General features: G+C 44.8%; 1 protein-coding gene across 2 annotated transcripts in view; it reads right to left on the bottom strand.

Annotated features, from left to right (window-relative positions):
• Positions 1 to 16,501: 16,501 nt before the first annotated feature.
• The window catches only part of HSPB7 (heat shock protein family B (small) member 7), a 41,872-nt gene continuing 36,012 nt past the window's right edge, over positions 16,502 to 22,361 (bottom strand). For both annotated transcript variants that reach the window (XM_069240104.1, XM_069240105.1), the window contains exon 3: positions 16,502 to 22,181. In XM_069240104.1, the coding sequence (XP_069096205.1) occupies positions 21,996 to 22,181 (186 nt within the window). In that variant the 3' untranslated portion in view covers positions 16,502 to 21,995. The remainder of the gene's footprint in view (positions 22,182 to 22,361) is intronic.

The raw sequence follows: 22,361 nt of genomic DNA, 5'->3' as shown, positions 1-22,361 counted from the left end.
CAATCTAATCCTCCCTAATTCAATCCTACCCATGCCAATCCAATCCACTCCACTCCAATCTAAAACAATACAATACAATCCCGTCAAATTGAGCCCAATACATTCAATCCCACTACAATCCACCTCCCCCAATCCAATCCACCCCATTCCACCCCAGTCCAACCCACTTCAATCCACCCCACTCCAATCTAATCCACCCAGCACAATCCAATTCATCCCACTCCAATCCAATGCACCCCACTCCACCCCACTCCAATCCAACCCAATCCGATCTACCCCTCTCCAATCTAGTCTTCTCACCCCAATCCAATCTACTCCCTCCACCCTAATCCACCCACTCCAATCCAGTCCACCCCACTCCAATCTAGGCGACCCCCACCAATCCCATCCACCCCACCCTCTTCAGTCCAATCCACCCCACCCCACCCCACTGCAATCAAATCTACCTCACTCCATTCCAATCCCCACTCCACTCTAACCCACCCCACCCCACCACATTCCAATCCAACCCACTCCATTACTCCAACCCAACCTACCTACCTCCAAACCAATCCACCCACTCCAATCCACCACATCCCATTCCAGTACAATCCATCCCAATCCATTACAATCAACCCCACTCCAGTTCAATCCACCAACTCACTCCAATCCATCCCACTCCAATTCAATCCAATCCACCTTAATCCACCCACTCCAATCCAATCCAGCCCACCTTAATCCATCCCATTTCAAGCCACCTTAATCCACCCACTCCAATCCAGTCCACCTCACTCCAATCCAATTCATCCCACACCAGTCCAATTCACCCCACTCCACCCTACTCCAATCCAACCCACTCCAGTCCAATACACCCCATTCCAATCCAATCCAGTCCACCCCAATCCAACCCACTCAAATCCAGTCCCCTCCACTGCCAACCAACTAACCCCTATTCAATCCAATCCACCCACCCCACTCCAATCCAACCCACTCCAAAAATTCCACAACTCTCCAATCCAATCCACCCCACTCTATTCCAATTCACCCCAGTCCATCCAATCCCAATCCAATCCAATCCAATTCACCCCACCCCACTCCAATCCACACCACCCCAGATTGATCCATCCCACTCCAGCCCACCCCACACCATTCCAATCCACCCCATTTCAATCCACCCCACTCCAGTCCAATCCACCCCACTCCAATCCACCACACTCCAATCCACCCTATTTAACTCCATCCAAGTCACCCCACTCCAATCCACTCCATTCTACTCTAATCCTCTCCACTCCACTCAACCCATTCCACTCTTCCCCAATTGAATCCACTCCACCACTGTTAAACCATCCACCCCACCCCACCCCACCCCACCCCAGTTCAATCCACCCCACTCCAATCCAATCCATCCAGCTCACCACAACCCACTCCAATCCTCTCCATTCAGCCCATCCCAGTCAATCCATCCCACTCAAGTCCAGTCCACACCATTCCAGTCCAATCCTCCCCACTCCATTCCAGACCACCCCACCCACACCAATCCAATTCACCCCATTCTAATCCAATCCACCCAGTCCAATCCATGCAATCCAATCCAAGCCAAGTCCACTCCAGTCCAATCCAATCCACCCACTCAATCCAATCCACCCTACTCCAGTCCACTCCAATCCACCACAATCCACCCCACTTCAATCCAATCCACTCACCCTAATCCAGTCCACCCACCCCATCCAATCTGATCCACCCCACTCCAATCCACTCCAATGCAATCTACCTCATCTCATTTCATCCACCCCACCTCAATCCAATCCACCTATCCAGACCACCCACTCCAATCCACCCCATTACACTCAATCCACCCAACTCTACCCCAGTTTAATCCACCCTATTCTCCAGTCCACTCCACTACCTCAATCCACTCCACCCTACCATATTCAACCCTACTCCATCGCACTCTGTGCCACTCCACTGTACGACACTGAGCTATATGACATTCTCTGCCACTGAACACGATTCCCCTATACTCAGCTCTACAACACTTTACTCCCCCTACTCAACTCTACGACAATCTACTTCAACAAATTCTTTCTACGACACTCTACTCCCCTACACCACTCTACAACACTCCACACCACTAACTTTTGGCCATGTTGAACAGCAGCCACACTGGTGTACAACATGGCAAAAACACAATGCCAATAGCTCTTGTATAGATGCAACTTATTGGCTTTGCCAATGCTTGCTCTAAAATACATTGCTCTGAGGAGATACCCAACCAGTTGTCAACCGAACCCACCCACCACCACCTTAATACAAGTCTTCCCTCCTTCAATTTTTATATCTAATAATACTGCACTTACCCATCATTTTTCAGTTTGTATTTTTACAACATTTCCATTTACACTGTCACACAACTTTAAGGTTTTATTTGGGCTAGTGCAGCAAAGGACAAACCACCTTTTCACACACCCCAGCTATTGCCCTCTCCCAAATCAGACTAAAAACGTACTGAAAAATTCATGACGTTTATGCAAATTTCCTTGAAAACTGGGCTGTAAAATGCAGTATTGGGAAGAGGAAGCCCCTTGATCTCGAATGAGGAATGCAGCTTCAGTCCAGATTAAGACGTTGTCCATGCAGGCAGTTGCAGCACCAGTGGGGAACGGGCAGCAGCAGTGGGGGAAATGGGCAGCGGCTCCTAAGAAAGACTTAAGAAAGACTTTGGCCATCTAAACTTATTCTTTCTAACTAAGCAATGCTCTCAGAATGGTTTCTCTTCGGTGCACCCTTCTCTCTACAGCAGTTCATTCCCAGTTTTTCCAATAACTTACACCTTTCCATCAGTATTACGTGAACTGCATACAGACCAGGACATTCCATTTTGTAAGACTCAGGAAGACTCATTCTCTCAAAGACGTAGCGTATGTAGAAAGAATCCAAAGGTGTGTTCACAAAATAGAGGCTATCAGCAAACCATGGACGGATTTCAGTTGGCCATGCCAACTTCTGGCAAAAATCCAATGTTCCAGATAGGCATTAGGCTGTTCTAAACTTATTACCTGCTTCATCTAATTATTAGCCTTGCGAAATAAGGAGGGTTCTTGAAAAGCCCAAAGAAATAACTTTGAAGTGATCAGAATTTTATCTCCTTTTCAAAGCAGAGGCCGACAATGATCTCTCTGTAGTGGTGAAAACCTTCATGAACCTGCTGAATGATGTACTGTAGATATCATATTTGGGTGCATGACACCAACATATATGGCCATAACACCCTTCTTCTGAAGCAGCTTGTCCCGAACACAGAGCTACCTAAACAAACCACTTCTAAAATATACAAGTACTTCAGCAGGGGACAGCCAAATACATCATGTGGACAGCAAAGAGCAGCCATCTTTGTGAGTTTTTCTAGGTACAGTTCTCAACCTAGTTTAAGATACTCAAAATAACCCGTTGCAGTCGAATAGACTGACAAGAATGGAATGGCAAAGTGTTCTTGTGAGACAGCAGGAGCTGTGGAAAAGTGCTGGGTGTTGCTTTCATATGTTTGCCTTGGTTTATTATGAACTGTGGATGAGGATCGAGTGTGCCTGACACACTTCTGCAGAGGTCTAGTAGGCGTTATGAACCTACTGTGAGTCTTTATATCTCTTATATGACATACCACGCATGTTGCTCTTGGGAAGGTGGTGGCCCAGATTTAGGGTTTTAGGAGCAGATGCCCCATTGGAAAGTGGCAGGGCTCCCACCCAGCCAGACTTGCAGTCCCCAGGCCTCATTTAAAGTTGGGTAACTGCCAGGTCTCTGACAACAGATCCCATAGCCTCAGCTGGCTCTACAATCAGAAACCCTTGACTCAGAAGCCTATTGATCAGAGGGTTGTCACGACAAATGAGAGAGGCCCTGAATTATTTAGGGTAGGGCATCAATCCTTGATTTTGTTTGTGCCTGAAACCTCCAAGTAAGGCAGTCCCAGAAAAGTCAGAGATTCCTCCAACTGTGGTGGCAAAATACAGCTTGGGGGAATAATATCTATGGCCATGGTGGCAATCTCAAAATATGGTTCACATACATCTGGTAGTATGGTGGAGGCAGTGGATCTGATGTCCACCAAACAAGATCTCTTACGAATCCCTTAGTGTTCAATATCCACGGTCCACTGAGAAAATAGGTCGTATCATCTCTGGCATTGCTTGGTGCTCCCCACCCACAGTAAGTTCTAGAGAAAAAGCCTGGCACATGAAATAATGAGGGCTGTGAGCATGGGCTGATTTGTCACTTGTCAGTCGCTGAATTACAGGGCTTTTAAAACACTGTTAGGGAATGTAATTTTGGGGGCCGTGGTTCTAAGCACCGGTTGATTCCTCTTTGTTCAATGTTTTTTTCAATCACTCTGCTAAAGCAGGCTCCATTTAGGAGGTGGGAGTGGGTGGAATCTGTGAGCTATGCACCACTAACCTCCATTCAAGTGACATTATCAAATACATTGCTAAGCTTTTACATTCCAAAAGAAAAATTGCTTCATTTATTTGCCAAACGAGAAGAATTTTCAACTTCCTCGTTGAGCTAGACTGCAGAAAGGTGGACACTGCCCAGACATAGGCAGACCACAAGCATTCTGATGCTCCACAATCAAAGGTTGACACAAGAAAGCTGGACTTGGCTATGCCCATGATGGACATAGAGTAGCCCAGCTCCACCAACACTACAGGCGAATCTGTCAAATTTTATGGCCTAGAGTATTTATGACAGCCCTGAGAGCAGAAATAGGGAATTTTATGAAGAAGATGTCGATGCCACAGCGGCAGAGGAATTAAATAAACCGGCGGAAAGAAAAGGCCTGAAGTTGGTAATCCATAGCTGGGCTGAAAAGGAGGGTCTCAATGCCTTGCCAATTCATAGAGGAAGGGATAAAGCGAACTGCCCACAAAAAACGTCATACACGACCTCCAGAATGTTCTAGATGATAGCTATCACATGGCTCTTGGGGGTTGTGAGATATTGCATCCTTTTTTCCACATGGTTTTTGTTGTCAGCAATGTTTTATATACTGTGATATGCTATGAGGGTGTCTGAGTTTCCAGGAACATTCCCTCTGCAAAATATGTGATCCCTTGCATCACTGTAGCTGTACTGGTTCAACCTCTAGGTCGGTGAGAATGTGAACTTCTAGTGTATGTTTTTCTTCTCTACCTACTTTATGGTGCATTGGTTGCTGAAAATACGTTGCATGTGACGGAAGCCTGGTCTGGTGATGGAGGCAGATGTCCATAGTTCCCAGCCTATGCGAGGAATACTAGAGTGTTTCCATTTGGTATAGCACCCTTAGGTCAGTGATTGAGGGATTTGTATAGTACTTGAGTGCCAGCTTGAGCTTGCAATCTAAAGTGCTACCTTAGCATTTCCATGTATTTGGTTCCCTTTGGTGCTTTTGTGCCCATTCACCCTCTGTGTGTCAGTCTCTTCTTCCCACAGCAAGTTGTCCTCGAACCTGACCTGGTTCCTGGACAGGAGTTTGTGAGCTTGATAAATGAAAACGGTTCCCACTGTAGTGCCCAGGATTGTCCCTGGTTATTGCCCATAATGTCCTGTTCTATTTTTCGAGTGTATCCTTCTGCCCACTTGCAAGATTTCCTACTCCTGTCACTTAATGTAAACGGTCTCATCCACTATAATAAGCATAAAGGAAGTGTTGTATTGGTGTTCAAATAAAAAGTGCCGCTGAATATGGCGTCCGGATGGACAGACATGGCCTTGATACAGTAGCCACCAATCCCTGAAGGAGTTTAAAAAGTTGAAGAGGGACTGGGTGGGTAAGGTGATCTACTTGAGAAATATTTTGGGCAGACAGACAGGCAATAGAGGCTCTGTGTCATATAAGAGGGGAACTGGAGATCCTTTTCCACATATGTCTTTCCTTTACCATCCCTAAGACTTGTCCAGACTTGGCAAGTTGCTTTGTCTTTGCCTAAGTTTCTGTATACACCTATCAGGTAACAAGTCATGTTTCCTCTCTGACCTACCTAGCATTTGGACTGAAACAGGTGGAGCAAATTGATCATGGGCGGGGACTGGAACTTTCTCACAAATCCTGCATTAGACACTTCAGACAGACCAGATTTACAATTCAATGGTGAGTGGTGGGCTTAACAGTCTTCTCAGAGATCAGGCATTAGTGGACGTGTGGTGTGCACTTCACCCCCGAAACAAGGAATACACTTTCACGTCCTGCATACATGGTACAACCACACGCATAAACCTTTGCCTCACGTTCAATGGTGCGTTGTCATAACCTGACACCTATGTAATCAAACCCCCAACTTTCACTTTGACACTGTATATGAGCCTGCACCTCTTTCTGTAAACTATGGAGAATGGATACTCTTTAAGTTTAGACAACTGACTCAAAAGCGGTTGCTGAGCACCTAGATCACTATTGATTGCCCAATTAGAATTTGAGTCCTTTGGACTGGAGAGAAGCCCTATATTAGGTCAAGATGATGACAGATTCAGAAATTAGGTGTATACACAGTAAGGAACACAGGAGCATTTAGAAAAATTTGTTTGAGACTTGACATCTCAATGACCCCTGTTACCAGAACTACGAGATCTGGCAAAAGCCACATATATGTTTGAATACCTTTTTAACCACTTGGGCACATATGTTCTTTAGAGGATTAGGTGTAGGCAATATATATATATATATATATATTTATAACTCTTTTTATTGTAAACAAAGCTCAGCATACATTGGAACCCATATCAATTACATAGGCATGGTAACTCAGACAAGGTACACAATAGCATCCGGCCATCGGCCAACATTACCCAACCACTGATCTTAAATCTACACTTGTGATTTGTCCAGTCTCTCATGCCTACCCCCCCGAGACCCCATAGGATAATCCTCCATCCTAGCTATTCAAATGTGTTTCTATATGCCTCCCATTTTGACCATATTTGTTCGTATTTCTTCATGCATCCCCTGCTTTTGTAAATCACTTGTTCGCTCTTTGGCACCAGTCTAAGTCTCTCTCCCAGTCTGTAATTCACAGAGGGTCCCTCGCCCCCATCCCCGTGCAATATTTTGCTTAGCCACTCCGGCTGCCAACTGTAGCCAAATCTTCATGTATCTGGGCCACCCCTCATCACCCGTAATGCCCAATAGCAACCATTTTGCCTCTAGGGTTATGTGCAGCCCAGTTACTGTACCCATTATGTGAACTACCCTTTTCTAGTACTCCTGAATCACTGGGCATCCCCACAGGATGTGGAAGAAAGAGCCCGCCGCGTCACATCCCCTGGCACATCTGTCGGAGTCAGCGCGACCCATATTATGCAATAGTGTTCTGGAGTCATATGCTCTGTGTAGAACACTCAACTGTATGAGACGGAAACAGGCCCTTATGGCTACCTCCCTGGGGCTCTGTATCGCCTCCACCCAGTCCTCATCCTCAAGCGTTCCTAGATCATTTTCCCAGGCCACCCGCAACAGGTGTAGGCAATATAAGTGTGGTGAAAAGGGGGTAGGCTTCTAGAGCTCCAACTTCATCATAAAAGATATTCCTTGGTATAACAGCTACCGGGGATGACCAAGAAGAATTGCAAACCCAACACACTTTTCATCACCAATAAATTTGTCTTTACTTTAGGAAAGTGGATGCCTTTGACCATAGCGACACCACTGTCCTGTAGGGTGTTTGTGATACCATCTTAACTCAAGAGGGAGGAGAAGCACCTGAAGGGTACCATGAAGGTAGGTCAGATGAGAGTGGCCATCAAGGACATGGGGTTGGGTAAGTTTCTTGGAGAGAATGTTTTCCTGATTTAAATCTGTCAAGATCAATGAGCATAAACTAGCTCTAGTGTTGAATGACTTTCTGAAGGACGCTGCTGTTTGTGCTGAAGATCCCAAGGAAAATAATTTCGCCTTTTGGCATGGGTGGAGATTGAAAAAGCCCTTATCTCAGCACCAAATCTATCTGATGTTCTCTGTAATTTGGATAGACAGATATCTGAGGACATTAATCCTATTACAGAATCTGTGTGGCAAATATGAAAGGCTGTACAAAAGTAGCTCATGTTTAACTCTCACTTACTCATCGTGGTGTTGCTATGGATGAATGTGGGGATTGTACGACGAAACAACGACTTAAAAAACAACTACTGCCTTAACAACGAGGTCGGAACACCGACCTCGTTGCTACTACTAATGATTTTACCACGAATGCCTCAACAACGATATTTCGTTGTAAAGGCATTCCTGATAAAATCATTAGCAATAGGCACCATTCACCCTACATCCCTCACCCCACCCCCCCAACCCCACCCCACCCCAAAACCTAAAACCCCCTGACCCCCCAAAACCAAAAACGCCCCACCCCCCAACCGCACCCTAAAACCTAAAACCCCCTGACACCCCACCCACTCCCCAAAACCAAAAACGCCCCACCCCCCCACCCCAAAACCTAAAACCCCCTGACCCCCCACCCACTCCCCAAAACCAAAAACGCCCCACCCCCCAACCCCACCCCAAAACCTAAAACCCCCTGACCCCCCACCCACTCCCCAAAACCAAAAACGCCCCACCCCCCAACCCCACCCCAAAACCTAAAACCCCCTGACCCCCCACCCACTCCCCAAAACCAAAAACACCCCACCCCCCCAACCCCACCCTAAAACCTAAAACCCCCTGACTCCCCACCCACTCCCCAAAACCAAAAACGCCCCACCCCCCCAACCCCACCCTAAAACCTAAAAGCCCCTGACCCCCCCACCCACTCCCCAAAACCAAAAACGCCCCACCCCCCCAACCCCACCCCAAAACCTAAAACCCCCTGACCCCCACCCCCTCCCCAAAACCTAAACCCACCACTTACCTTCGCCAACTCCCTTCTTTGTATCTTAACCACGCATGTTCGTTGTTCAGAACATACGTAGTTAAGGCACAAAAAAACGGAGTCGTGGTTAAAAAAAGCGTTGTTGCGCTTTCGTTAACCACGACTTTTGGAAAAAAAAAGTTGGAAAAAAGGATGTTTCACGAATGTGGGACTTCGGATGGGGGTGGTACTTTTCACTGGAGTGAATGGCCCAGACTGAGCATTCAACAGCTTAATGATTTGCTGTTTGATGGTCACTGCAGATCGTTTTATGACTCAGAAACTATAGGTGGACTAGGAACAGCAGAAAATTAGATGTACATGCACCCTGTAAACTGTACGCGGACAGTCCTAGGATGCCTTCCCTATTAACACCTTCAATGGACTGTGCATATTTGCGTACTTGAAGGTAGAATAAAGAGTCAATATCAGGTTTATATGGTGCAATCATAACATCAGAGTTAAAACCACTGCCTTGATCCTCACAGCCAGGTAGTAGGAGTACCTTCTAGACAACTTTACTGATGAGGCCTGGGCCAACATTCTGAGGATGAGGGTCTAAGGCGGGTGATGAGGTTATTCATTTTTTATATTGCACTGCTTGCCAAAGAGGCTGAAGAGAGTGGGACTATATACTGCATGCACTTCTTGGAAAATGTAAGCAGTATGACTGTGATATTGTGCACAATCTATAAGCTTGTCTCTTACTTTCATGATTATGGTCACAAGTACATGCCACCATGAATTCAACCTATAGCTGAGACTTTCGATTGTTGGCTCGCTTACTCATGCTATGTGACTTTTCTGACATGGAGGCATTCACCTGCACTGGCAATAATGGTTTGCTATGTCTCTGGCTGTGGCAAAGACATGCATCCTGAGAAGGAGGAAAACCACAAATGATCCATCTGCAAAAGGCTGGCTTATTGAGTTGATGGTAATGGCAGGGCATGAAAGTTTGATCAATAAAACCAATGACCAAACATCTTTGATCCAGTGCGGCTTCCTTTTTCAGATCAATGGCTAGTCTGACCCAACAGGATGGGGGAGAACAGCTAGGACATCAGCGTGATAGCAGCACAGAAATTATAAATTGTTGTTGACCTTTTGTGTAGACTTGAAGGGGCAGGCTGGGGCATTGGAGCACCTACAAGATAGATGGGTGAGATATCTACCTTATAGTTATTACTGTTACAGTGGACAAGGGACATTATATTTTGGATTTAGTTTTGGTTACATGCTGGATAATCAAGGTCCTAGCATCGGGGTGGTGGGTGTATTGTGAGAACTGACCTACTGAGTTCAGGATGAGGGACAAGGGTAAGTATATTCATGCTTCCAATCGGTGAAGGCATCGGAGGTCGGGAAACACTATTGTCTGAGATAGTAAACAAGGGCTGGCCTATTAACTTCTTCTGCTTGGGTTCTCTAAACCTATGCTGGCACTCCTTCCTTCTCTGGCTCTCTACTTTCCCTAATAATTTCCTTGTTACTCTTTTTATCTGATCCTATCTTGCCCCTCACCCATGAAGTGTATTCATCTTGTATATGACCTTAGGTCAGAAATGTGTATTTATTGGTGTTCCTTTATGCATTTTCTACTCTCCTTGTATCGGAGTTTGGAAGTTTTAGAACAGTTTTTGATTTGTATCCTTGTCTAAAATAAAGACATTCCTAAAAAAAGAAACCTCAAAAGCTGACACAAGAGGTCCCGTGTTCTGCAGAGAAAGTCCTACTCAAGAGGTACAAGGTCCTTTTTTCTGCAGTCAGAAGCTGACACAAATGGTCCCTTGTTCTGCTGTCATCACCTGGTCTACAGATGTCCTGTGCCACCACAGTTTAGGTGGCAGACATTGCCACATTTCTCGCTCAAACAGGCCACCAGTGACCCAGTGTTGCCTATAGGATAGAACGTAAAAGCATTTCGGGTCCCCAACTTATTGGCTGCGCCTTGGATGGTCCATCGCCATGCCCCCTTGCCTGTACTCAGGCACTCCCATGTTCTGCATCCATGAAAATAGCTACGGTGTTCCCACTGCGCCTCATTGGATGGGCTGCAGGATTCTCCCTACTGCCCACATCGTGTGATAAGATGATCCAGGAGGACCAGCCTAGAACTTACAACAATGCAGTACCAGGGATCCCCAAATCAGTAGATGATAGACAGAGTGCATGTGAACTCAGGCATGTCTCTTTATCAGCTGATATCTACATATCCATGCCATTGGGGTTTTGTCTTTGCGCAACGTAGAGCACACAGTAGGGAGACAATCATTCAGATACTGTTCTGTGTGTCCCCTGGTTGGAATGTCTTCTGTTACTTACTCTTCTATGAACATCACCATCGGCATGTTGCTTGTGGGCAACATTGACAATGATGTCAATGACAATGATGCTTCTTTCTGAATCTGTGCCTTTCCCCAGATGCATATTCATGGTTCCTATATTGAGCACACCTGCGAGGGTTACTCCTTAGAGACACACTTTGGGAATATTCACAGATACCAACATTGGGAAGCAGAACTAGGTGGACAACTAAATGCCAGATTTTGGGGGGTTGTGGTCAAAAGCAGTTGCAACTTAAGTCTTTCTGAGCATGTCAAGACACACTTTCAAGAAGGCAGTTCATGGACAGACACCATAAACATTTTTCAATAGGTGAACTTTGTGCGTGATTACTGGAAACACCCATCAGATGCACCAGATATCACTTTAAAGGAAAGTAGTATTAGCACGGTGATGAGTTCTATTTTAAGATTTGGCTTAGAGACAGTTTTAGGCGGGCCAGTCTCCTGTATAAGATCAGAAATAAAAATACATAGAAACACATCTTTACAGAGGGGCTGTGAGTCAGCCCCACTGGTCTGTTAAACTTTATTCCACATATTGCATATGCCTACTACTAGATACAGCATGGGGCAGTGGGTTCGCTGACTTCAGATTATAGCTCTCTTGACCTTTGAGTGACAGCACTTTACTTGATCTCGTGCACTTTTGCCTAAAAATTAGTAAAACTCAGAGTAAGGGCTTTAATGCCAATCTGTTTTTCCTATTTATATTTTTTACTTTTAAACTTTCAATTTCCATTGCATAAACTTACAAAAAATAAATAAAAATTGCAAGGCCAAACCTACTGGTTTTCGCCAATGCTTGTTTTGAAGTTGCAATTGTACCAAAGTGAGATCTTTTCTTCTTGTTGTTTGGAATCTGTGTTAGGCGTCCTGGTGTCTTACAGACTCCATAAGTCGGAAAGCATTTCCTAGCTAAAGCCCTAAAATTAACATAATTTGTATTTGGTAGTCTTTCTGGTATACCGGTATAATGTTACTTGCAGCCTTCATACCATACTATGGCCCGTATTTATACTTTTTTTGCGCTGCATTTGTGCCATTTTTTTACGCAAAAGCGGCGCAAACTTACAAAATACAATTATGGCCCATATTTATATTTTTTGATGCAAATCTGCACTAACGCAGATTTGCGTCAAAAAGTTTAATGCCGGCTAACGCCATTCCATTCCAACGCGCCAGCCAGGTGCCTTATTTATGGAATGACGGTAGCCAGTGCTGCGGCCTGGTTAGCGTCCAAATAAATTACAGTACCCGGGCAGCAGAGGCGATGGGAAGACTGGGGTTGTGCGCCAAAGAATGGTGCAATTCAGGTTAGAGTCAAAAATATTGGCTCAAACTTGACTAGCGCCATTTTTTGACACGCAATCCCCATGGAAATGACTCCTGTCTTAGCAAAGACAGGAGTCAGGCCCCCTGCCCAATGTCCATGGCCAGGGGACTTCTGTGCCCTGGGCATGGCCACTGGGCACAGTGGCATGTAGGGGGGCCCAAGTTACACCCCCCTATGCCACTTAAAAAAAAAAAAAAAACTTACCTTCACTTACCTGTACTCACTGTAGATGGGTCCCCCCCATCTATGGGTGTCCTCCAGGGGTGGGCAAGGGTGGCAGGGGGTGTACCTGGGTGCAGGGAAGGGCACCTGTGGTCTGCTTCCATGGTCTCCCACCATGGAAATGAGCCCACAGGTCCCCTAACGCCTGCCCCGACCCAGGCGTTAAAATACTGCGCAATCCAGCTTGGTGCCATGTTTAAAGGCCCGCCTCCTCCTGTGCGTCATTTTGACGCCAGAGGATAAATAAGGCGCACATGCCTTAGAGTCATATTTTGCACAGGAATGCCTACCTTGCATGTCATTAGCGCAGGGTAGATTTTCACGTACAAAAAATGGCGCTCATTCCATAACTTTGGCGCTATACGGGTCTAGCGCCAAAGTATAAATATGGAGTTAAGCTTGGGCCGAATTTGCGTCAAAATAAATTATGCAAATCCAGTGCAAACAGAGTATAAATATGCCCCTATATTTTGTAAGTTTGAGCCACTTTTGTGTAAAAAAATGGCACAAACATGGCACAAAAAATGTATAAATACGGGCCTATGTTGGAGTGGGGGGGCGGGAGAGAGAGAGGGTGCTGGAACAAGTTGACATTCTGTCTCAAGAACGATAACACTGCATGTCCCAGTGGGGAATCTGTTGACTGTAAAAGTAATCCTGCCTTCACTTGCCAATCCCAAAGTTTTCGTGTCTAATTTAGGAAGCTAGACACTGCCTTGGAAGCTTCCTTGCGAATTATCTCTTACACTGAGGCATCAGTATCGCGGAGAACTTGGACTGGTTTCTAATTGCCGCATGGATACAGGATTATTTTAGGCACTTCAGTGGTGATTCTGCTACTCGCTTGACGCTGATATAAAGTGAGGCTGAAATGATAATGTTGCGACGTCGAATGAGGTCAAAGAGCATCTCTAAGGTCATGCTGATGAAAAGCTGCTCTTTCTCAAGTTCTTATGACCTTTAGTCTCAGTGGCGGTCCCTGCAACCACAGCAGGTAAACAGATTGGTCATTAACATATTATTACATCTATGCCATGGGTACTCACAAACATTTTCCCAGGGGCTGCACTGTTTGGTCTGTGAAGTGACCGAGGGCCGCATTGATGTCAGAACTAAAGTTGAGTTCCAGGACACCCTAGTTACTCCCTTTTCAAATAGCCGCCAATTAAATACTTGCCCGTATATTAAACATTTTTTAGTGCTGATGCCAAGTCGAATAAATAGCAGCACAGTGCTGCTGTTGACCTGGGGGCCGCATGTCAATGTCAGGAGGGCCGCACTTTGAGTATCACTGATCTATGCCGTCCCCGCGCTGCTTAATGGAGACTGTGAGCTGGGGCTGATTCCTCTGGATTGTAGGATGACTGTTGCCACTGCCAGTGCATGTCGGATTGGCCGTCTGTCATGCCACGGCTAGCCCGATATGCACACTTCAGATGCATCAATCCCAGCGGTGTGAAGCAGCCGGGGATTGCAGGGATAGGTACAGGCCCCTAGCCTCAGGAGTGCTAAGTTAGCCTGCTCCAACCAATCCTGGTGCTTCTCTCATGCAGCTCCAGGATTGGTCTGGTTTGTGTTGGCAGACAGGAGGCCAACCACCTTCTTTACCTTTTCTGCTCGTCACCCTCATGATCCTGGAAGAGGAGAGACACCGAAGAGAGGGCCAGCGTTTCTGTAAGTTTTTTGGCATCGCACTGTGCCCCACCTCACGCCTGCTGACACATCTTCCTTGAAAATCCCCTAATGCATTTTGTTGCACAAGATACCTCTAACTGTTGTGGCAAATTTAGTGTTTCCATCGAGAGCTCCCGGCTGCTGCTGGGAAACTGGGGACCCCCAAATGTTTTATCATCTGATATGCTCTCAAGTAGTCACCCCACATTATTCTTATCGTTAGGCTGTTAACTTGTGACAGTAGCGTTTCGTTTTGGGAGTTACAGCATAGCTACAGCCTAAGGGTGACCTCAGCTCAAGGAGCCATAAGAAGCCAACATTTTTATGTCAAATATATTTGCTACTGCTGGGCCCTCTACTACTTCGGAGTCTGGGCAAAGCCTGACATTGGTGGCAGGAGTGGAGATCTGATTTCAGGTCTGAGGAATCACTCCACAGAACTCCAATAGATTTAAATGTAAACCCTTGTAACTGTTGAAATTAAAGTCTTTTATAAGAGCAGCGAAGATAGATGCACTTTAGAAGCAGTGTGTAATCAGACATCTCACTTGCAGAGAGAAATCCAAGCATTTTGGAGATCCCCTATCACCCCTTCTAATCCCTGTGAACCCCGTTTCTCATGTCCCTCTAGTTGAAACCGATGGAGAGAGCTAAGGAGTTGATGCAATTGGGGTGACTTGACTGGGACAAGTTGGAGGGCATGAAGAAACAGGAGCATAAGCACATCCAGAAACACAAAGATTTATGGGGTCACATGAATCTAATTCTTGGGCAAGTTACACATCGAACAACCAAGTTTTCAATGTCTACTTGAAGCTAAGTAGGTTTGAGTCTTCTCTAAGATGAAAGTTCTATAAGTGATTTGGCTCAAGCTTCACATCAAATTCCCATGTGCTAGGCGTCGACTGCTTTGCAAAATTACCCTTTGAATGTAGGAGATCGTAGAGACCCAATGTTCTGTCTCAGACCCAATAACCTGTATTGAGGCAGGAAGAGAACATATGAAGTCTTATCTGTGATGCTCTTGCACGGTTCCTACAAGATCAAGATCTGAGAGAAAGTCTGACTGTCACTCATCATGAAGACTTATCGTGCGTTGTACATGTCATCGCTCTTCAAGTAGGGTTTGACCTTGTTTGATATTTGAACGATGGTACCTCGTTAAAGACTGGACTCTGTATTTGAGTGAGGAGTCGGCATCAGTCCCTCCATGACAGGGATGGGAAAACCTCACACAGCAGGGGATGGGAAAACTTCACACAGCATTACAGCTATTGGTAGGAGTTGCAACTCAAGCATTCTTCTGTATAGCAAAATCTAACCAAAACGGTGTGGTACCAGAAGATTGAAGTAAGATAATCGTCTGGCAGAAATATAATAACCTAAACATCACTTACAAAAATATCATCCCACTGGAGGTAATAAAGGAAAATCTACACCTAATGGAGTGGTTCTTTGTGTTATTCCACCAGAATATCAACTACAGCATATTGTGGGTCTAAAATATCATGGCAAAAATATTAAGGACCAGAATATTGGGAAGGTAAGTTTATATAGGTAAGCATAGGTTTAATATGTGGTCTACTGTACTTAATCCACATATATGCACATTGACAATATATATATATCTACAGGGAACGCAGGTATGGCGTTAACAACAGTGAATTTATATTTACCTATATACACTTAACTTTTCGACATATTGTGAAAGTAAGTTTATATAGGTAAGCATAGGTTTACTATGTGGTCTACTGTACTTAATCCACATATATGCACATTGACAATATATATATATATATACATGGAAAGCAGTTATGGTGTTAACAATAGTGAATCTATATTTACCTATATACACTTTGGGCCTTTGATATCTAGGCCTCAATAATTTTACCTCACAATATTTTTGTCCTCGATATTCTGTAATATAATCGTTTTTGTACACAATATTTCGGGCATAATAATAACGTCACACAATATTTATTATTAAGGTATTCTGATGTGACAGGCCTTTCTAAAACGTTGGAAAACGTGGAGAGAAAGTAAACAATCATTATAAAGAACCAGACACAATGCCCCAGAAGTGAAAATCATTTAAATTAATCACAAACAAGACCGTACAAGTTATATACATAATGGAACAAATGCTCAACTGTTAATCTTAAACGTTGCCATTGGATATCAGTACATGGGATGAGCGATGCTCCTAACTGAGCCCAGGCCTCCAGGATGTGTCACCTTCTCGCCATGTACTAGGATTCATATACAGTTGTTGTTTGTGCTTTTCAGACACGCTCTGTCGGGCACTTCACTGATTGTAACTGGGTTAGGAGGGTCTTTTTTGGGCTGAAGCTCCAAAATTGAGGTAGCCACAATAACTCCCCAGACCAAAACCGGAAAACACTTTCTGTTACCAGCAGCTCTAACGTAAACGTCTCTTGGATATAACACTTATGAGTTCATGGTTTTTAGACATGAATGCGCCATTTGCTATAATTTTATTTGAACTATTCTTGAGAAAAAATCCCTTCCAAAAACCTCCTTTACAGTCATATGTAGGTACACCTGTGATAAACTCATAACAAATTGGTTGGCCTGTTTGGACTTGCAATGGCATCCACCAGGCCTAGTGCAGGTAAGGTAGGGAAGCCATATTGTCTTGAGAGAAAAGCTGGCAAAGGCTTGACAAGGTTGTCGAGTGCTGTTCTCGAGGGCCACAGCCAGGTCAAATTTTTACAATATCCGAATGAGGTGGTTATCAGAAAACATGATGGGGTTGGTTTCTCCTTGATTAGATATACCGGGATGCCTCTTTTTGACACAACGGTCCTATACCTCATCTTTCGTCACTAAACGTAAATACCCGGGTACAGTAAAAGGGCGTTTTCACTAAGGTAACTTATAGAAACTCTGCACTTGTTATGTTATGTTATGCAGATTTGTGTGGTGCGCTTATCTCCCGAGGTGTATCCAGGCGCTGGTACTTGCTAGAGAATCTTCGGTGGGGTGTAGTACAGCACCACCGATCTCTTCAGAGCATGGTGCAGTAAAGACTAATTGAAAAGAAGGCATTAAGGCCTAGATTTATACTCCATTTGCGCTGAATTTGCGTCATTTTTTTGCACAAATTCGGTGCAAAACTAACTCCATATTTATATTTAGATCCATCTAACGTCACAATATAGGAGTTTGCACCATTTTCTAGATGTGTGAACCTACCTTTCGTCAATGAGATGCAAGGTAGGCGTTCCCATCTAAAAAATGGTGCTAGCCCCATAGCCCCATATTTATTCCCCTGTGCTAAAATAATGCACGGGTGGGAGGAGGGTCTAAATAATGCCCTGCACCATTATTTAATGCCTGGGTTAGACCAGGCGTTGGGGGACCTTTGGACCCACTTCCATGGTTAAACACCATGTAATGGGTCCACATGTGCCCTCCTCAAGCCCCAGGAACACCCACACCAGAGGGACACCAGAAGATGGGGGACCCCCATCCCAGGTAAGTAGGGTAAGTGTAGGTAAGTATTTTTCTGTTTTTATTAAAGTGTCATCGGGAGCCCAACTTGGGGCCTCCTGCATGGCACAGGGTGCAATATCAATGCCCAGGGGACACTGGTCCCCTGTGCTGGCCATTGGGGTGGTAGGCATGACTCCTGTCTTTTCTAACACAGGAGTCGTGTGGTATGGATGGTTTTGCAACAGAAAATAACACTAGGCTGGTTAGAGGCATTTTTTGCCTCTAACCAGCCTAACGTCATGTTTTGGTGCAAAACCTCCCTCTCCCATACTGCCACCCGGCTAACGCCATTTTTTTCACGCTAGCCCACCCCCCACCCTTTGATAAATAGGGCACCCAGCTGGTGCTCAGGAATGGAGCAAACTGGTGCTATACTTTTTGATGCAAAACTGCGTCAGTGCAGTTTTGCATCAAAAAGTATAAATATGCCCCCATATGTTCACTTCACATAAATGGGATAAATTACACAAGAACAACACAGCTTTTCAAAGTACATTTTTGCCAGCTTTGACACGGTGTGAAAAAAATATAGCTAATGCTCTTCTCTGAACCGCAACTCAAATTTCTTAGAGGAGTGAGTCCTATTTTTTATGCACAATTGGTGGGTTACTTCAGAGGGTGGAAATGATAATCATGGGCATAAGTACCAGAGGTGAATTCAAACTAGCTGACACACAGGAAGCAGCTTAAAAACGTCTGTCACCCACGCCTCCATGAGCACAGGGAAGAATCAAGATGGCTGACATTAAGAGTAACAAGGCTGATTCAGTATGGGCGCCATGCAGCACTATGACAGCATGAAGGTGCTCGAGATGCTAGAGGGAGCACAGACAAGGTGGATCCACATTACATTGATAAGTGAAGATTCTGTACTCAGGTGCTATATGATTTGAGACTTAAATGATGAGTCAATAGGATTGTCCTGTTTTCATTCAAATTCCAAAGCAGTGCAGAATTGATATTTGAAGTCTTGGTTTCAGAATATCTATGCACATATCTGGGTTGTTTTTATTTAATGTCTGTGGAAAGAATAGCAGGCTTTACTAATTGTTATGTATACTCGAAGCATGGTATGCCCTTTCCAATAAGAAAGAAATTGCACATGTCCATAGAAAACATATTGCACGTTCATAATACTGAGCTAAAGGAATGGTGAACTGAGATAGAAAATGTTCATCTCTTTGTGTAGACCACAGTAAACAATTTATTGGAGGACAGAAAACAGAAGATGTATCTGATAATAGTTAATTAGTATGACGAGATCTAAGTAAGTTACTAGCATCAGTAATTGGATAAAACATGTCTAAATAAGCATATCTTTTGAATGACTTTTGTGTCATATTAACTAACTTCAAGCAGCCAAACAGTGGGACAAGAACACAGGACAGTTAGAAATTGTTGGGTAGTGTATGCAGGGGTGAGGTACAATCTAAATTGTTCTATCTGTCTAAATCATGGCAAGACCTCCCTGGTGAACTGTGTCTAGTTCTGGAATTGACACATAAATATACTGTCCAGGTCTGAATATTGCATCTGCAGTGCTGAGAATTATGCTGGAGTCCAAACAAGGAGTTTTGGTTCCAATTCTGAAGACCACATCTCCAGTTTTGTGCTCAGTTCAGGAAGCCACATCTAGGGCAGCAGGCCCAGTTTTGAAGGCATCATTGTGAGTACTGTTGATAGTGATGCTATATCTGGCGAATTGTTTCTAGTTCTGGAAGTCATACTTGGAGAACTGTGCCCACATCTGCAGGTCAAACCTGGGGAATCGTATCCAGTCCTTGAAGTCACACATGGACTGCAGTACCGAGTTCTGGAGGACACATCTGGACTAATTCACGCAGTTCTTTGAGCATTTCATCCAGCTAGTCAGGTCACCTTCACAGTTAGATGGTACTTTTTTGGGATCACTTCTCCAAATAGATATGCACTAATTACAGAGCTTTGACAGACAATCAACCAGGTGGTCCATCATCAGCACTAGAGGACCTGGGAGGGGAGATGCAAAGCTACATCCTGCCTGGAGAGGAGGTGTGGTGAAGGCTTTGATAAACACAACAGTGAAGCAGCTGTTATTTTAGTGGAGCCATGCTTCTAATTCAAGGAGGGAGGCGATGACAATAGGACGTGGCACAAGTGTACCAAGAACATTATTTGAATACAGCTCAATTAATGTGTGAACTGGCCAAGTAATGGTGGGACAAAACAGTAAAACTAATATAATGCAGGTGTGAAAGACTCTGCAAACAATGGTAGAGAGGCAGTATGTGATGTTATATGATTTGTAATACCCCAACTTAAAACCAAGGAGCCCTCAGTGCATGAGAAACCAAGACAAAGATTCGGGGATACAGATGAGAAAACTGTGGATAGTAGTAGACAGTAGATTTGATCATTGAGATAGATGATAGCTGCTTTTATACTAATAAGGAAGGAAAAAGGAGGAAGGGCATAGTTAATTATACGTTCAGCAAGAAGTTTGCCTGTTAGCTCCTTTCTGATAGGAGGTTAGACGAAATGTATTGGCTACGTGCCTAGCGTCTGCAGTCTATTGGTTGCTGAGGCAGACCATCAGTCCTTGTTTCAAGAAATGTGTTTTTCTAGGGAGGGTTTGCGGCCCGCATATCCATAACCTCGCAGACTGGCATGGGTAGTTGTGAGTGACATGATGGTGCATGGATATGTCAAAAGACCAAATCCTATGTACCCAGGCCAACATCCGGCTTGGAACAACAGGGAAGTATGTGTTTTATCAATTAAATCTTAGGTGTAGTGTAATCCTCTCCATCTCTCATCGTGAAGACTACTTCTATTAAAGGTATTTACTTTTACACTGGTTGTGTCAGTCCTCTGTTACCGGCTGCTCCCTCACATCCCACAGGCTCCTGTCCTGTCCCATTGATACCCACGGTGCTCTTGAGTTACAGTAAGCATATAAATGGCAAATTAATTTTCAGGAGCCCATCATGTACGCCACATACAGTCTGTGCATATTCACTTTACAATCAGCATCCTGGGAGTTTGACCAAATGGTGCAATATTATCTGGGCACCATGTTTACTTTTTACAGATTGGTGTAATTCTGCACCGTAGTTCAATTGCTTTATTTCAAGGGAGCTAGAACCTCACCTCCTGGAATACATTTTTTGTTAAACAAAAGCACAGAACTGCGAAGGGGGTTATTTAGCATTTAGCAGACAGGGTCATTTGCCACAAATGTGGTGAAGAACCCTGTCCGGCAAACTGATGGTCCGTCCTCTCTATTTAGAGACAGGCAAACCTTCATGTTTCTACTGTGGGAAGGATTGCTGGCTCTGTACGGGGAATCCTTAGACCAAAAGCTTCGCAGTCATTAGGCCATCGCTCTAAGGACTTAAGGCCATTCTCCCTATTTAGGGTGGACATTCTGACATTCTTTCTAACAAAAGCCAGGCAGTCCTGAACAGAAAAAAACCTATAAATGACCCACACATCCCTCTCCTTAGGTGACATGATGATAAGTGTTTTATTATTCACAAAACGGCCCCCCTCTGGAAATTTGCTCTTGAAAAACAAAAAAGCTGAGAAGGCGAAAGAGCATTGCTGCTATTCAGCAAATTTACAGTGCCTTCAGAGGAGACCCCATAGTGGTGACTCCTTTGAATACACAGAGATATTTGCCAGACAGGCGGAGGTCTGTAAATATGGTGAGTGTTTGTCTGGCAGTTGTCAGCCAGGGTCGTGAGGCAGGTAACCTCAGCGACCCTGGGGGGATGCTGGGCCACTCACCAAACTCTAAATAACCCCCCTAAGTTTCCTGGTGACATGGTGTCACATGTTAAGCCTATAAGAATGGGAGTCCAGCAGGGCTCAAGAAAACGCAAGAGCAGATCACCCATGATACTGTGGCATAGAAAGACTGCACATCACACTCTAGGGGATATGTGTTCATCCGAAGGCAATAAATGGTGGCATTGGGGAATGTTATATGTCTAGGTGCAGGCGGCTAAGGTTGCATTCCAGTTCCCCTCCCTAAAGGTTAAAGGGTTGCTTCTGCACCTCCCCACTGTCTCAGATCTTGATTTCAGTCCGGAAGGTCTGTTGCACATGCTCGGTGTGCTTGGCCGGGTGCCGCTTCGCTTTGACGGTCAGCATTCCATCGTCCCCGAGTGCAGAGGTGACCGAGGTGGGATCCACATCCTCTGGCAATTGGCACTTGTGTGTAAAGGTGTTCATAACAGTTCCATCAGCTGCAAGCTGGGAAAAAAAAGTCAAAGGAGAGTGTCAGTGTGGGAAGAGTGGATACCTGTATGACAGGACAATGGCACCAACATCTCACTTCACATGTGCCTACTCAAATGCTTCATAACAACAGGAGCTCTTTACCCACAACTCACCTGGTCTGAAACCTCCAAGGCGTACACAGGTCACTAGGCT

This window comes from Pleurodeles waltl, chromosome 6, assembly GCF_031143425.1.
Source record: "Pleurodeles waltl isolate 20211129_DDA chromosome 6, aPleWal1.hap1.20221129, whole genome shotgun sequence".
Lineage (NCBI taxonomy): Eukaryota > Metazoa > Chordata > Amphibia > Caudata > Salamandridae > Pleurodeles > Pleurodeles waltl.
This window is presented reverse-complemented; position numbering and strand designations above follow the sequence as displayed.